General features: G+C 36.0%; 1 protein-coding gene and 1 long non-coding RNA gene across 2 annotated transcripts in view; both read right to left on the reverse strand.

Moving 5' to 3' along the window:
- Positions 1 to 6,481: 6,481 nt before the first annotated feature.
- On the reverse strand, positions 6,482 to 8,918 carry LOC139135104 (uncharacterized). The gene is made up of 2 exons (XR_011552932.1): positions 8,599 to 8,918; positions 6,482 to 7,152 (listed from the first exon to the last, which is right to left on the reverse strand). It is a non-coding gene; the product is annotated as an uncharacterized lncRNA (long non-coding RNA).
- Positions 8,919 to 12,476: 3,558 nt separating this feature from the next.
- LOC139135106 (DALR anticodon-binding domain-containing protein 3-like) overlaps positions 12,477 to 19,131 on the reverse strand; it is a 56,679-nt gene continuing 50,024 nt past the window's right edge. The window contains exon 10 of the mRNA XM_070702345.1: positions 12,477 to 14,326. Coding sequence (XP_070558446.1) covers positions 14,207 to 14,326 — 120 coding nt within the window. The 3' untranslated portion in view covers positions 12,477 to 14,206. The remainder of the gene's footprint in view (positions 14,327 to 19,131) is intronic.

A 19,131-nucleotide genomic window follows, 5' to 3' on the forward strand; every position in this document is an offset into this window, starting at 1 on the left:
GTTATGATAGTCTAATATTTGACATTCATTCACTTGACCGGGCTCCATGCAATTGAAATTGTCTATTTTTGTTCAAATAAATCATTCACAGTATATTTTCTTACTCTATCTATAATGAATATAATGATGAGTACAAAGTGGTCTTGATCCAGTCTCACGTGTGGTTCTGAAATGGTCCAAATGGTTATCTCAATCTAGACATTCACACATGCCATGACGACCACCATAAGCGAAAGGCCAAACCAAAAAACAGCACTTTACTTGCCACATTCTTACAAACTAAGTACATCATGCACATTTGCTAGTATTTATGATGACAACAAATATTTCAGAGGTGTACCAAAAAAATTTTGCGAACACCTCGAAATCCAAGATGGCGTCCAAAATAGCCGCCAATTTGACTAAAATAATTTTTTTTAAATATACATTTCCATGAAATCTTCAAATAGGACTTGATTGGTGTCATATTAAGAACAATAAAATTATCTACGTGAAGACACCAAAGTTAATTAATTTTAGGATGATTTACATAAGAATTTTGAGCAAAAACTTTTGGCATTCTTTGCTAAAAATTAGATTACTTCATCTACATATTTCTACATATATCAAATTTTATACTCATTAGTGGATAATCATTATAATTTTCTAGGACTTTGGCCATATATAATATTTTTTGTTCATAATTGTCAGGTGTATAGCATTTTAAATAAAACACAGCGTTTAAAAGTCAACGATGTGTAATCACAAAAAGTGCTTCCAAAAGAGCCGCCATTTCAGTCGACTATCATTAGGTATTTTGCAGATAACGGATTAGATGCGGATTAGAATAGCATATGTTTGGTTTCATATTCAAGACAATTAAAGTATCTACACGATACTAAAGTTGATTTGTTTTCAGATGATTTACATAAGAATTTTAAAAATGGCAGGGGGTGCATTTTTTTACATAAAAATACATCTCAATGCCTGTTTGACTTCATTGTTCATACATTTTCACATATAATGTATGAACAGTATATACTAGACCGACTAGCTATCTTGACATTGATATTATAGTTAATACTATCGTGGAGATGTTTCTTTATTAACCAACTCGGTATTGAGAATTTTGTTGAAAACTTTCTCTATAATTTGTAGAAATAATATACTAGAAATAAACAACTATTTACTTTGAAATGAAGTAAAGTTTACCATCTGTTGTTCTGGGGATCGCCTGCACCGATTGCACTTCCAACAAATGTGGGTAAAGGAAAATGAACTAAAATGCAGAGGACTTTCCACTTGCAAAGAAATGTAAGAGTACAGTTGGCCTATCAACACATACTCTGGTAACCGGTGGGGGTGGGTTAACTCCCATAGACGGCTTTACGGTGAGGGTCCGGTTATGATGCTGATTGGTATCTGAAAGGGTATAGACCTTGGTTTGATAAAGGGTCGGGAATTGAAATGGACGAATCAAACAGAAGACCAATTGCATATTACACACTTTATAAAGGGGTTTCGAAAAACAGAACCCTCAATCGTACAGAAATTGTCTTTGCATGACACCCAAGTAGAGTTTTGACGATATTTTACTACGATTGGCCCATTAATAGCCAAAAACAACACGCTCCTGCGAATGGCAATATTTAAGAAGCATGCATGGAGAGATTGGCACCGGTGATAACTTTGCGTGTCACATGAAAGAAAAGAGATGATTTGATTGGTCCAAAGTTAGGTCACCGGTGGTAAAAAATCGCAAGGCGTAGCACTGTAGGTGATTGACCGGCGATCGAAAACGTGCGCCCGAGAAATATCAAAACGTTTTCATCCTGCGATTCGACCGACGGTCGAGTGCGCCGGCAAAAAATCACTTTCAAACCATGTAGCACACTAGCCGACAGTCACCTGAAATGTGCGCCCATCGGTCAAATCGTCTGAAGTGTGCGCCATGCATAATTATATTACAAATAACATGCATGACTAAGTATAAAATTCTAATTTTCTAATTACATCGGAGGGTAAGAGAAAGGGTATCCCCGTATGAATACCAGTCGAATTACCCCCTCCACTCACAGGGTTGATGAATATCCTCCCGAGGATGAGGCTGAGTACTCAGAGGCTCAATAAGATTCAGATTCAACCCCAAACACAAATGATTATGCGGCAATGTAAACCCCCACCCCACCCCGGGGCATAGTGGGGGTTTTGGAAATTGGTCTTGTCAAATTGTCAAATGCTCCACCCCCTGGGGCAAGACATTCTGGAAAATCCCCACCTAAAACAAATAAATCCCCCACATTTTCCCGACCTCAAGGTGTGGGGCATTTCACGTCCGTGAAAATGACTAGTTGGGTCGAAAAGAAGCCATTGCCCCACCCTTCGGGCATAGTTTCATGGCAAAGACAGTCTAACCCCCCACATTTTTCCCGTATCGGGGTGGGGGTGGGGCTTTACATTGACTGCCGCATTACATCTAAGTATTGCTTAAGTCTGTATCTCGATCGTATCAAGTACTTTAAAATTAAATGTTCGGCTGCATTCACAAATTACGGGTAGGGGAGGGGGAATCATGGGGGGTGGGGGAATTTGAAAGTTTATGGGGTTGTAGAGAGGGGATTTGTAGGGATTGCACTGGGTAGGTGGTGGGTTTTAAAAGTATTTTGTTCATTATTAAGTCAAGTGGAAGTATAACTAATGTTGATCATCATCTGCACAGAAACATTGGACTGAATGACATAGTTTTGGTAGGTGATAGCGTCAAAGAATGCACAGAATGGCATAAAAATTAGGTCAATTTTGAAAAAATTTCCCACCCCAGGGAGGGGACCCACTCCCTTACCTTCGCAATAACACCCTGGCCGGCAATTACTTGAACCCAGCCGCCTATGCTGAAAAATTGTAAACACCCTGGTTTTATACTGATCTTTAAAGAACAGGCAAAAGTTACTAAAAACAAGCTGTAAATGATGTAATCACCCTTACAAGAAATAGCAGAGAAAACAAAACCATGACTGAGACAATATAAACTGAATATCTTTAAAAAGAGGAATGACTGTCGTACTTTCTAATATGAAGATGTCTAATAAACAATATAGAAACCGATGGAGGACTGTAAAATGAAAATACGTTTAAAAGTGTCTGATAAACATTGCACCATGTTAGGGACTTTTGAAAATTTCCATTAAAAATGAGTAAAGCCTTATAGCATGCAAAGATGTAAAATCTGACAGATGTCTTGGACTGCACACGGTTACTTTCTAGTAACCGTGGACTTCAGTTGTTTTTTTCACAAGTTAAAAATAGAAAACTCTCTGATTGATTTAGAAGTGTCATATAACAAACAATAAATCATAAACTGTATAAATAAACTCTGTAGAAAACAACAATAAAATATGTAATATAATACTAGTGGTATACACAAGATCAGGCTAGAGAGCAGTAACATGGGAGACTGAAAGGGGGGGGGGTAGGATTTGAAAATTTCTTCTAGTATAGAAGGTGGGATTTGAAAGTATTTGAGGGTACTGATGGGGGATTTCAAAGAAATTATGTTTTTTATCGCAATTCCTCCACCCCCGCCCATTATTTGTGAATAGCCTTATGTATCCAAATACACCATGTGTCACTGATTATAATGCACTTCCTGACCCCAAAATGTACATAAAACCACTTTTACCTTTTTGTGGTGTATAATTTGTTCATCAGGAAAAAAAATTAACGTGCTTAATGACATCAAACATATGTTGATTAGAGGTAGCAATCCCGGGTAGCAATCAAGATTAAGGTAAGTATTAAAAGTGTGGTTTCACAGTAGAAAATGGTAGCCATTTTTGGTGTATCTTGCCTTACAAGATCTCTACAACTATTTTAATTAGATAAACATTTCAACAACGTTATTATAGGATTGCATTTATACAGAAATGTAAAAAACAACACTTTTTGTTATGTAGACTAGACACCCATGACTTTTATCCGCTGTGACTTTTTACCAAAAACATGCTATGCTCCTGGCATTTATGCGGAAAATGCATATTAGGTCTGGGCAATTCCTAGACCTAATTATGACTAAGAATTTTGATATATGCACAAATATATAAATGGTGTAAGCATATTAATCAGCAAAAATGTAACAAACAACACATTTTTGACTCATAATTGTTATTATGGTGAAGTCATATTTAGACCCGTCAATTAATATTGGTGTCAACATTAATTTAATTATCTTTAATATGACACTAAACTAACGCTATTTTTATCTTTAAATGCAAACATAATCCACAAAATATCTAATGATCACAAAATACTAGTGCATAGTTTCTGCAGTAAGGTGCGGAATTGTGTTTATCGTTTTAGAAAGTTTAGCTACAAGTTTAGAAAGCTAAATTAGCTGTAGCTAAATAGTTCTAAACTATCTAAGTTTTAAGGATAATTATCACTACGATAATTATCGCTTTCTAAATATCGTTCTAAACTTTCTAAATTAGCTGGAGTTTAGAAAGTTACTCCCGACTAGAAATTTCCTGTCTACGATATATCGAATATTTATCGCTTTCTAAATATCGTTCTAAATTTATAAATTAGCCGAAGTTTAGAAAGCCGCCCCCCTCCGACTAAAATTTTCTGCCGACAATGTATCTGATATTTACGATAATTATCGTCTTGAAATTGATATTAATTTCCTGGTCTTACCATAGTAGTCCTACGACCATTTAAAGTGCGGTAATTATCAAAAGTACCCGATATATCGTTGGTAGAAAAATGTACTTAGGACACTTCTAAACTCCCGCTAATTTAGAAAGTTTAGAACGATATTTAGAAAGCGATAATTACCGTGAATATCCTATATATCGTCGGCAGAAAACTTTAGTCTGGAGCGACTTTCTAAACTGCGGCTAGTTCAGAAAGTTTAGAACGATATTTAGAAAGCGATAATTATCGTAAATATCCGATATATCGTCGGCATAAAACTTTAGTCTGGAGCGACTTTCTAAACTGCGCTAATTTAGAAAGTTTACAACGATATTTAGAAAACGATAATTATCGTAAATATCTGATATATCGTCGGCAGAAAATTTAAGTTAGGGGTTGGCTTTCTAAACTTCGGTTAATTTAGAAAGTTTAGAACGATATTTAGAAAGTGATAATTATCGTAAATATCCCATATATCGTCGGCAGAACATTTTAGTTTGGGGTGACTTTCTAAACTGTGGCTAATTTAGAAAGTTTAGAACTATATTTAGAAAGTGATAATTATCGTAAATATCCGATATATCGTCGGTAGAAAATTTTAGTTTGGGGTGGCTTTCTAAACTGTGGGTAATTTAGAAAGTTTAGAACGATATTTAGAAAGTGATAATTATCGTAAATATCCGATATATCGTCGGCAGAAAATTTTATTTTGGGCGACTTTCTAAACTGTGGCTAATTTAGAAAGTTTAGAACGATATTTAGAAAGTGATAATTATCGTGAATACAGCCGTGTTTATCATTATTAGCTAATTTAGCTGCCATAGACAAAACATGTACTTTAGAAATGCCCTTTCAATAAGACACAATTCCGCACCTAACTCCCCGTCTGTACAAATTTGTTACGCAATGGTAAAACTAGTAACTTGGACTATCCTTTTTTGTGTATGTACTCTGATCTTATCAGGTGGAAGTCGCCCCTAGAGGGCGCAGTCTAAGGCCAGGACCCTAGGCCATCCAGAAATACTGCAAACAAATCATATACAGGACGTTGTGATGCTAAAACAGCAACAAGGAATAACTAGTTTTCCGTACATCAATGCTGATTAAACCAAGGCAGAGATGTCACCATGTTTTGAAAATATTTGCATAAATCCAATGTCAAACCTAAAAGAAAGCATGCAAAGTACTGGATAAAATTAATGCATTTTGATAAACCAAATATCACAGCCATGAGTTATAGCTAGGCTCACCAGACAAATCTTTTATATTGGCAATGGATGATCTAGTTAAATTCTCTCAAATCTAGCATTTTGGCATAGGCCGAAGGAGTCATGAATTTCAATCCTAATAAGTAAATTTGGAAAAGGGTACTATGTTATGTGTTATTTCTTTAAATACTACCTGTTGTTTTACCCCATCAGTGCTTGACCTAGCAAGCTTATTGCCACTACCAATCAGGTCTGCTTTGTTTCCACTAGTCCAGCTAACAGTACACACAGAAGTTACATGTGTAATACATTCGTAAACAATCACATCAAGCTCATTAGTACAGTGCATACTAATGAGCTTGGTGTGATTGTGAGTGATGTGATGTGATGTGATGTATGTATGTTTGGTCCATTAACATAATCACCACGTGACAAACCAACCCGATATTAGACCTTATTGCACTAGGTTTTAATCACAACAGAAGAAATGGTTTTCTTTGTCATTTTTTAGCTTAAATTGTAATACATGTATGGTTTATCAACCACAACTTTATTCTATAAAAATGATATTTCAAAGTTATGACACGATTATGAAGCGATCATTATTGACATGTTAAGTAACCATACTCTTTATTGTAAGTATCATTTCAATGAAGAGTTTACAAGAGAAAAAATGAAAGCTACAGTGAATATAAAGTTCATGACCCCAAATGTAACCAGGAAAACTTAATATTCTTGACATGCTCTGGTGTATTAAATTACTGTTCTTGTCCATGTAAAATGTCAACTTTGCCAACTTGTACCAGTCATGAATGGTTTGAGCTCATTTCATGCTTTCTTTGTTCAATAGTCAAATATATATACATATATACTGATTAGAAATATAATGAGGCAAGGAGAACCTTCTCAAATGTTCATCTCGTTCATTATTTTGTGTACAGCCATAATCCATCATTTTTTCAGGCTAAGTCCCTGGTAATATCTATAAATGTTAAAACTGCATGCTCAAAAGGTGCATTATCTCCATTTGCCAGTCTGCTAAATATGTCTTCAAATGTCATATTGACTTGACGAAATCGCTGTTCTCGTTCTTTCACTTTATCTTCACTTGTAGACAGTGGATCGACACCAAAATAACTGTAACGGGTGAGATTCCCACCTGATTGCTCATATAATTGAATGGCTTCATCAACAGTGGGAACAACATTGGCTGGTACGTTTGATACACGATTACCTGTACCTGCAAGATTTTCAGGAATTCTTGACTGCCATCCTAAAATAAAAATAAACACAATAATGTAAGTATATCTATTACATGTAAATAAATTTTGTAATATTTGAAATTCAATATAAATGAATGAAACGAAATTTAATTTTGTATGAATGAATGAATGAATATTTGCATGAAATTGAACTTTGAAATTTGTAATAAATTTTGTATTTAACATATTTTGAAATTTATAAATAAATTTTGTAATATTTGAAATTGAATATGAATGAACTTTTGAACTTTTGTATGAATTGAATTTTGCAATGAATGAAATGAAATTTTCAATATTCTTATAATAGTCACTCTGAGTCCTATTAATAGAGAAACAGAACAATGAGATCATAATTAAACCAGCACATCTTGACACTGATAAAAATGTAATACATAGGGGTATACATAGGCAAACATATCCACTCACAAAAGTAGCAATTGTCCAACCATGTTTTTTTTCCATACATACATACCCATACATACATACATACATACATACAGACAGACATACATACATATATACACACACACATACATACATACATACGTGAATACATAAATACACACACACATACATACATTCATTAATACACACACATCCATACATACATTAATATACACACATCCATACATACATTAATACACACACATACATACATACATGCATGTATGCATACATACATACACACACATACATACATACATACATACATACATACATACATACATACACATACATACATACATACATATACACACACACATACACACACATACACACATACATACATACATACATACATACATACATACATACATACATACATACATACATACATACATACAACAAACTCAATATCAATCCAGATACTGTTGCAGTTAATGACAAAGAAAAATTGATTACTATTCTCAGGTCAAGAAATAAAGAAACCGTAATAGAAACAAGCAAATTCATAATGCATTTAAAATAAGGGAACACATTGTAACCACAAAATAACTAGTCCTGCTGTACTACTGCTGCCTCGTGATAAATGTTTATATATGAACCCTCATTTTGTCTTATGCTGTGTATGTATTTTTCCATATCGTATATGTCTGTATTAATGTAGTTTGTTTTGTTTTGCATACACTTTATTGTACTCCAAGCCGATGATCTTACTTTCGAATAAGGCTACAATAAAGTTATTAAAATGTAAAAAAATGTACATACATATACATACATAAATACACACACATACATACATACATACATTATCATACATACATACATACATACATACATACATACACATACATACATGCATACATACATACATATATATATACACACATACATATACATAGACAGACAGACATACACACATACATACATACATACATACATACATATATACATTAATTAATTAATTAATTAATTAATTAATTAATTAATTAATTAATTAATAAAAAAGTGCATACCTTCAAGAGGGTGATGGTTCCAAGCAGCGACCATGCGCTTCATTCCAACGTCAGCAACAGCACATGATATAAATGACACACAGAATTTATGAGTATCATCCATCATATTAACCAGCATTCGTCGTTGCATCTCAATAAGAGCTCCTTTGATTACGTAGTTGAAGCGTTGATTTACTTCAGGCCACTTTCTTTCAGCGGGTAGGTTGTTCGCTGATCGGCTTTGTATATATGGTGGGCAAATTTTGTTCGTCCTGTACTGTTTTAAATACGATTGGATGAACAAAACTAAGCAAAACTCTCGCCCCATATCCACTCGAACCATATCCATAGTCCTTCTTTTAACATTAGATCTCTATAGGCGTTGTATATTATAATAGGGTTTTTCACTGGCATTGTTACATGTGCGACAATTTTCCGGCTATAACCATCGGAAAACAGAACGTGGGTAACTCCAAAATACACCAACTTTTCGTTTTGGTCGACATGAAGTTTGTGTCCATGATACGGGGAAAAATAGGGTACTGGGTTTAACTGTCTCACTGTATCATTTCGTCGTCGGTTGTGGTAGGTTGGGTTGACACGCTTCAGACTCTCTTGAATTCTGTATCTTCCTTCACGTATACCTCTTGCACGAAGGAGGCCGGACATAGTTTTCCTTCCATACGATGGCCCAACTTCAGATACAGCCTTGGAAACTTCCGCATCCAATTCGTCGCGCGTACGACGATGTATGTTGTACTTGTCGCAAAATCGTCGCACACTCCTTTCGAAACGCCATAATTGCTTCCATATCTTGATTGTAATAAAACACTTATATCGCGGTGACTCTTTCCAGACTTGAGTAGAGACCTGGTCTCATCCACTGAAATTAGTTTTTCCATCTCCATGATTTTGAACCTTCACTATGCAGTACTAGTTTCCGCGCCGTCGGGTAGCCTCACCGAACCGTCCACAAGCTTAACTTGGTGGAAAATAGTGCTGTCGACGATCAACAGACTTGGTTCAGTACTTAGCCCCGCCTTAAAAATGACTTTTGTCCAATCAGATTAGAGTTTTAAAATTTGTCGTGGCAATGCTTCTTGTAAGCGCCTATCTCATGACCAATGATGAACCAAAGGAAAGATTCGTAAATTTAAAACACAGTCACAAAGTTATGCCGACACATAATGGATTGAAAGCGGTAAGGCTTTGAGGCTACCCGACGGCGCGGCAAATACAGAATTTCGAACAGTGTTGCAAAATGAAGACTTTTTAGACAAGCTTTGATGTTGTCTGCAATGAAATCTGGTGTTGCAAAAGAAACGACATCAGTTGCTCTGATATAACTGTCCAGCAAACCAAATGAATCAGACTGATGGGCGGAAAAAACGTGCAGATTCGTGCAATTTATTTATTTGCGATCGTTATGAGATCCCACCAGAAAAAAAATATCCCTCCAAAAATGATCTAAATAGAATCTTTGCATAAATCATGGGACGGTGACGCAAGTTATAATTAATATCCCGCCAATAATGTTAATTTAACGCGTACAGTGAGCACCGCCTTCAGTTTGCACCTTCAGACTCTAGAGGGCAGACTAACTTATTGCTTATGCATTATGAACTTCGAAGAAGGCATAAACTCGGTAGGTCTCTGGTAGCTTTTGGAATATGGAGTATGCTAGTTTTTAAGAGGGTTGGACGCATTTCGTCATTCTGAAAGGGTCTATAGACATATGATAGTTAGATTGGACAATTTACTTATGGAAGATGTAAAAAGTAAGACATTTTACATGTCATTTCCCTTCTTTTTCATATCACACTCTAGAGAATGGGTCCGTTTGCATATGAATTATTGGAAAGACTATAAAGCAAGAAGATATAAAGGATGTTGAAGTACTTTATATATGGAGTATAATTGTCTCACTTAGACTGGCCGCAATTTGTCACGGATTAAAAACAACTGCGTGCGATCGACTTTTTTCGCTAATTTGTGACTTCTCTGAAGATATATCGGGACTAGACACTGAAATTAAATCTACCGCAAAAATCTTGATTCATGGGTTTCTCTCAAGGGTCTGTGTTCCAAAATATCCAGAGGCTCTAGAGATTTGAAAGATCACAGGTATTATTTTTAACGCAGGGGTGATAAACCTTTGTGTACCCAAGAAGGTACGTATACTAACACGATTAGAACTAATTTGGGATAATTGAATGGTAAAGTAAGGCCGTTTTAACATGCAAATGTAAGCTCATCTGCTTCTCTTTTTAAGTCACACACTTGTTTTTATGAGTTATTTGTAATATTGTAACAGTCAGGTATATGGCATCTAGCACATTTGAGAAATTTAAAAAATATGAATATCCAATTATCCCAAATTAGTTCCAATCGTGTTTGTAACTGTAAATGAAATATGATATATGCTCGTGATAATAGAAATATCATTTAAAACCAGTTAAATATCACCTGCTGGCAATATGGAAAGCTGCCTTGACCTTTTATTTCTGAAGCATTATCGTCATCAAAGGTCATGTGTGTAGTTCGAGCGAGGTGTGTGTGGTTCCAACGCTCCCAGGCAAAATGTTTCACTTACTTTCATGCAGACATTTGTTTTAAAGGGAAACAGTCGTTGGAACTGCGCCTGTGTGAGTTCCTTGCTTCCAATGTATTTCGTGCACGATATTTAGATGTGCTTCATCATCATAGCTGCAACATTTAAATTATACTATGTAGATTATGACAGACAAGTTTGAACTTTCATCAATCACCGTCGTGCCTTGGATACAGTGTTTATAGTGGTCGCATGGGTCCCATACGACCTTTGAGTGCAGTTCGACGACTGTACTGAAAGAGTATATTAATCTAGCCTCGTCTATTTGGCGATTCAAAACTCCTAACTTGCAGAACTGAGTCAAGCAAGGCCCATTTTCCATCAAATTTTGATGATTTTGTCCGTTGAAGTTTTAATGCAAGAAAATGAATAAAAATAATGGGACTTTTGGCAATAACCTTATAGACTATTTTCGACCGAATATATATGCAAAATAAGACCGCCTTCCATCATACTAAACAATTGAAACTGTTACACTCTAACATATGCTAAAGTCGAATTTTGCTACCAATCACCTCTTCGTCCGAAACAGAAAATTGTGACAGCGCCCTCTTTTATAAGTATTTTCACCACAGCGCCTCCATATTCAGATTTTAGTGTTTCTTGTATCGTCCGTAGAATAAAAGCAGGGAGAAATGTGAATATGGTCGAATTCATGAAAGAACAAGTGAGAAAAAAGATATTTTTAGTAAAGAGGAGAGTGGAATTGTCATTGTAGTATCAGGTGATTCAATGATTTTAATCTCTACGACAAAGTAAAGTGATATTGTTAACAATTTATTTGTCTGCCATGAGTCTACATTTAATCTCATCCTGTGTTTACTGAAATGATACTTTCACCTAACATGCAGGGATCATCCAAACGTTCCATTAGTTGGCGTAGAGTAACCCTGCATTAGTATCTCCCTTGGCCTATGGCCTCTTGAAAGAAACTGTTCATGGGCAACTCTCAGACCCTTAGGCAATATAAAGTATGCTGTTACCGTCACAGCCATTCAATATGCGTATAATTAAAAGTCCATGGTCAGGCCCCTGATTGGTAATTGGTCTACTGGTCGCTCAGATGCAACCTGATAGAGCGCCCTCTAGCGACAATTTCAATGTTCTCCGATATTAATTTGTTCTGCATCACGGCTCTACAAGGTCGCAATCGTAGCAAGCAGCGGGTTGCTGGATTCTCTCTAGGTAATACAATTCACGCTCTCTGTTCATACATCTGCATTGGTACATTTTTATTTAATCATCCATTCAGTTGTTTCTGAGAGTGATGAAATTAAGATGACAGTAGTAGACGTCTCACAACTTCTCTAACTTTAATGCCTCATTTGAACTCCTTTTTTGAATGGAGAAGAGGTAATAATTTGAAAACAGGATTAAACAACAAAATGATTTCCACTTTCAGTGGGCACACTACTACACATAAAGTTCTTTACAGATGCAAGTTTTAATTCCTCAAATAGCAAAATATATTACTGGGTTCAATATAAATATCATAAAAATATATCTTTTCAGTAACATCAGACATTACATATTCCATAGAAGGCAAACTGAAAAAAAAGCACAACATAACTGGTCATCCCAGTTTTCATTAGATTGTTCCCCATGATGCAGTTTTAATGTTGAAAGTCATAATGACATTGGTGTCTTCCGAACAGTGGCTGTGTCTGTGCCAATTTGGCTGATGGTCCAAAATGTTTTTACAAGACATTTGGAAATTACATTTACATGATTGGTGAGATTGGTACTTTTGTTTACCATCCACGTGATGACTGAAATGATCAAATTCTCATGGTGAGGGATCGGACACTGAACTGCAGGAATACACAAAAGTGTGAAAAGAAAATTTGTCTGAATTTCCGTCCGCAGCAGCCAATGTAATTGTCAAACCTATATCCATGCTAGGTGATATATAATACACCGATGAACTGTGTGAAAACATCTGCATGTCAGTGTGAGTATAGCCATGCTGAGAGAGTGTACCTTCGGCTTTCAGTGAAAAACAATGCTGTGTAAAGGCAGTTAGGAAATGTTGGATGTGAGAGATTATAAAATCATTTAACAATATAATGGAATTGTCCCAACAAATGACTGTAGTGTGGAGGAAATGAAATAGTTACATGTTCTGTCTATTTTGATGACGTTTTGTTTGACCAAGGGGGGGGGGGGGGTAATACACAGTGGTGGACGGACTGTGGTGTAGTCTATCAAAGCTGCACACCCTGGATATCATCTTTACTCAACCAGATTTGACAAGATTATTGAAATTTTTATCTCAATTGATTTGTAATGTAGCCAAATTTGACATAATCCCCTCAAGGATATTGTGATAATTTTCACAGATGGTTACTGGGATGGGAAGATTGTGCTACATAGTCAATGTTCATGTTCAAATTAGTGCCGTGGAACACTGTTGAAAAATCTTCACAAGTCTTTCAAATGGTCCAAAGTACATAAGATGTTTTTCTGAGCATTTGTACAGGAAAAGCACTGACCTATTTCAGTATAACATACCACCTTCTATTCCACTGGCTGGATCTTGACAATATGAAACTGAACCATTCTCTCAGAGATTTCAAGAAACACACATTCATAGTTTTACAATCAGCTGTCCTTAAAAACACACTTTTTTGTGATTTTGTTACAAAGAACGTTCGCCATTCACATCATAAGACTGACCATCTATACAGAGGATCTCGATAGATCTTTATCAGAACAATACAAATTAGAGTTCACACAGTCACTGCTTACACCATTTGTGGTCTTTATAGCCATCTTCCACCTGTTCAATTTGATTTGATATCATGCATTCAATGCCAATTCTTATTTTGAAGTATCAAAAATACTGCTTGCAACATGCACATGTTCTTTTGGACTTGCATTGGTGGCGTTTTATGAAATGTCATTGGCAGACTAGACGTCAAACAACACACAACTTGATAAAAAGACGATAAACTCCACTGGAAAACAACAAATGCCGAATTAATTTATCAGGAATCCAGAGCTGGACTGTGAGATGCATTACACTTGCTCCAGTGGTGTGATGTTGAGAAGCCTCAGTGCGTTCTTCATCACTTGTTGAACACACTTCAACAGATACAGCCTTGCAAATATGGTAGGTAGTAAATGTGCTCGGGCCTCCTGTCAATGGAACAGAGACACAGAAAATAAAATATTAGTAACACAGATTTTCATTTTTTGACAGCATTGCCATTGCTAAGGGTTAGGGGTACGATCATTTCCCCTGAGGCTGCGTTCTTTTGTGGTGATGAGAGGAGGAGTGGAATTTGATGCGTTGTTCGTCTTTACAAGGTATTGCATTACTCCTTGTGAAAGTTAGGTCCCAGGCAAAATTTAATTTACTTTCTGTCTTATCATATTTTTTTTTCTTTCTTCCATGGCTTGCTAAGAAAATATATTGTATTGGACTTTCATAGAGTTTCATGAAATAAAAATGACAGGAAATAACCGAACTGAGCAATTTCTGAAATATTCCAGAGCGTGCACGTTGAGCTTGACTGGGACAAGTCTGAACCCGAGTGAGTCTAACTACAGCGTATCATGTATCTAAGAGTTGCATAACTTGAAGAATGAAAAAACAAACCCAGTGGTGGCTGCCGGTTTGTAAGAGACAAGGACACATTCACCTGTCATTGTATATGAGATTAGGATGGGGAGAATGCACACAAGGCAACTCATATTGATTGCGTGTTTGTGACTGAGACAACACCATGGTAATTATCTATCCAGAGGAATTAAAACTGACAGATTTACTCTTTCTACACAGAAAACACACTCAATCTTTTCAAGAGCTCTTGTTATATTTAAAAATAGGAGATGATTTATACTGCTGTCGGGCCTCGTTTCGCATTTGATTTGTTAAACAGGGGGGAAAAGTGTCACCCGTTAAATATCGCCTGCCATAATTTCAGATAGCAATTGTCAACACGGAGGCAAAGAATGAAACGTCAGCTAAAATATTTGCAGTGTTGTTTTTTTTTTTATGACATTGTGACTAATGCTGATTTTAGGACTTGGAAGGTCAGGTCTCTGTTGTAAGACAGATGTGGAGATTTTACAAAGAGTGGGGGGGGGGGGGGGGGGGGGGGGCTTCACATTCTTGGGGGAAAAACCCCAACCTGATGAGTGTCAATTGAGGTATAGAAAGTTACAGATTTGTGCACTGTATGCATGAAACATTAATCAGGGATATTCTGACATTTTGTAAAAATTTGATACAAAAATTTGAATAGTCAAAATGCGCAAGACACACATCACGTATCAGTTGTTTTTTCCAACTGTTCTAGCAAACACAACTCTTTTGACAAGGGCGATCTGCAATAAAGATGTTTATTTCTTGATGGGCACAGCCAAGATGCAAAATTTCATGCCCATGAAATGCATGGGACTTCTTTGAAATCTCCAGCAAAAAAGATTTTGCTTACACATAATGCATTATGCTATGGGGAAGTGACGCATACTGTCAAACCATCCATTCACAGAAACAGCGGAGAGCTTTGTTGTAAAACCTTGGGAAACCAATTGCACAAAAGAATTAATCACAATATTTGATTCCTCCCTGATGTCGTCTTTTTAGTTGTTTGAGCCAAAAAAAGAAAAAAAATCATGAAATAAGTGGACAGAAAATATTGGTCATGGACATGGCTGAGCATGAAGAACAGAGTATTCCATAGGTGCCTAACGTGCAATGTCTGATTTTAAAAATCTGAGTAAGACCTCATGATTGTAGCCATTAAATCAATCAATTTACAGCTACATTTTGGGCACATGAATGAGACTTGAGAGATGTGGCATCCGGACAAACTGGAACGCAGAGTTCAATGATACCAGCTAGATTATGCTATCAGAACTAAAGAAAGACTTCTATAATTTGTGTAGATATGATGTCAAAGCTCATGAAAATGGAAGCAGAGTGCTGGACTGGTTGGGCATGAACATACTGTTGTTTTAAAACACACTACACTGTCTACAGATTAGTACTTCAATATTTCATCATGGTAAAAATATCCATCTTTTCAACTAACTAATTGTGTTTGGTCATAAATTCTAATACACCTTTCTCCAAGATCTTCAGGACAAGAACATCTCACCAACATGAGGTCAATAAAGTTGCTCTAAAAACATTCCAACAAGCTGTCTAGCAGCATTATACACTTCTCCAATTGACAAGTTATTCATTCATTTTCAACGATTCATTGCCAATATCTGTTTGTCCATCTAGGGTATCTCCATGTGAAGATCTCTATCAGCTGGTATCAGTGACACACTGCAGAACAATTGACTGCCAACAAAAAAATACCCCAAATACACTCGAGCAGTACAAACAAAGGACAGGTCTAGGCCTGGTATGGGAGTCACCCGTACAAACTCCATCCAACAAAATCATTTGAATTAACAACTGCACCACAGAGCCCACTCACTGACTTACTATCAATAATTTGATAATTTTTTTTAATGTTCTTTTTATAATAGATTTGTTAGGGCAAGCACAATAAATTTACTTAAATAGTGTCTTGGTTTTACAAGCATGACCCTATGTGGACCCTGTGTTTCGAAATATTTTTTGATCATACTTTTCACGGAACATAATCGGCACATTACATGGTGTAATGAGGGAGACTTTGCAAGAAATATCCCTGGTTGTGGCCTGTTTACACAGTCTGGTGAGTAGGCTACTGGCATGTTGGGAAATGGACCAATCAGATTCCGTGTGACCTATGACCTTGCAAGGCATCACAGCACAAACCCTCTCGGTGATTGGTCGGTGCTTTACTACAATGAAGTCTGCTGCGACTTAGTCATGTTCTAGTCGACAGATTGAGAATGTAGGAAGGAAGGATGTCTGTATCAGAGGTCAAACTTACTACTCTACATCCACTACTCTCACATTACAACAGAAACACACAACATCTTAAACACAGTGTCAATCAAAGTACTTCTCATCTCTTCCTCAGTTTTGCCTCAGTGTAATTCACTTCGGTCTGGATTTTTTCTACGGATGATGTTCCGGTAGTACTGACTGAATACCGCAACTGTGTGGCAAGCAGGGAGTCTCTTTTTGCTGTCAGTTTATAATTCACAGGAAGTGTGCACACTCCATGAAGATGCCACATGCGTAACAAAAGAAGCAAAAATTTACTAAAATGTTTCAGAAAGCATGGTTTTTTGTCGCTAGATTGGGAATCATCTTCAGAGTTCAAATTAAGTTGATTGTTATCGTCGCCCTGTCTGGCTGAGTGATGGGCAAAATGAACAAGATTTTCAATGAGTTTTTGTGGTATAAGACACTGAGCATAAGCAAAAAATAAAATGTCAATATTACAGCAAAAGTAAAAACATAGGGCCAATGTCCCTGAAGCTACTATAGACATGGATACAAAATTAAGTAATCCCTGACCGTATGAAATTATCTCACTAATAAGGTCATCCTAGGGATCTGTATACCAAATATTAAAGCTGCCTGACCAGCGGTTTTGAAAAACAAGCGACCTAACAGTCGACTGAGCTCCGCTATGTATGTAGAGAATAACTTTTTGTGACACATATGTTGATGATGCAGGTGGATATATTTGATAGCTCATTTCAGGATGGCCTGACCAAAAATGGCAAAATTAGCTGTCAAAATACAAAAATTGAAGATTTCATCAAATTTCAATATGGCAGACGACCCCTAGGAATCTATATACCAAACATCAAAGGTATCAGACAAGTAGTTTCAGAGAAACAAATTTTTTGACCAAAAATGGCAAAAATTACGCCAAAAATACAAAATTGCAGATTTCATCACAATTTCAATATATCATATTTAGTTCATTTGTAGGAACCTGTATACCAAATTTAAAAGCCACCAGATGAGCACTTTTGAGAAATAATATTTTTGACAATAAGTGACAAAAATTGCCAAAAAATACAAAATTGTAGATTTAAATATATCATATTTTGATCATCCCTATGAATCTGTATACCAAATATCAAAGCTGTAAGACAAGTGATTTTGATGAAATAAATTTTTGACCAAAAATGACTAAAAAATTCCTTAAAAATACAGATTTGCATATTTCATCTCAATTTGTAAAAATCTAAGTCAGGTTATCCCTAGGGACCTGTATACCAAATATCAAAGCTGTCTGACCAGTGGTTATGAAGCAGAAGATTTTTACCAAAAACACCCTTTTTTGTAGCTAATTTGCATATTTTCAAAAATATCACAAGACGAGAAGATAATTTGCCATAATTTTGCATCTACAGAACAAATATCAAATCTGTGGTTCTCAATATATTTTGGTGGAAGGACATTCTCACAAATGGAGACATACATACATACATACATACGGACATACATACATACAGACTGACACGGGACGGATACCCGTCCCAATAGCTTCTATAGACTACAGTCTATAGTAGCTAAAAATGCATGCACATGTATTCCAAATTACCAATTAACAGATGTTAACGTTAGGCTCATGGTTGTAGTTGAGTATTGCAGTTATACTTTTTTAGCTCATGCTATTTGTAATAGGATGTGACGATATTAATTACTATTCAAAATTCTAGAATGTCCATCACATCAGGTGATTGGAATGGGGAGGAGCAAATAAAGATAATTAACAATAGCTAGAGGAATCTAATGACAGCATGTCCTTGTGTTACTACTCCATGTGACCTTGGTTTCTGTGACTAATAAAAGAAATTAATTTTCACAATTTCTATTCATTGATTCAACACTTTTTATTTCAAAAGTGACGATAAATATTAATTCTTGCCGATAACTGTTCAATTCAATTTGAAAAGTTATTTCCACAAAAGAAACCAATGCATAACAATGTTCCTTTGTTTTAGATGCTGGAAAACATAGCACAGACAGATTTAAATCAGTCAAATTAAAACTTGTCCTCAATAAGTTAGATATTAAATAAGTTAGA

Source organism: Ptychodera flava, chromosome 6 (assembly GCF_041260155.1).
Source record: "Ptychodera flava strain L36383 chromosome 6, AS_Pfla_20210202, whole genome shotgun sequence".
In the NCBI taxonomy this organism is placed as follows: domain Eukaryota; kingdom Metazoa; phylum Hemichordata; class Enteropneusta; family Ptychoderidae; genus Ptychodera; species Ptychodera flava.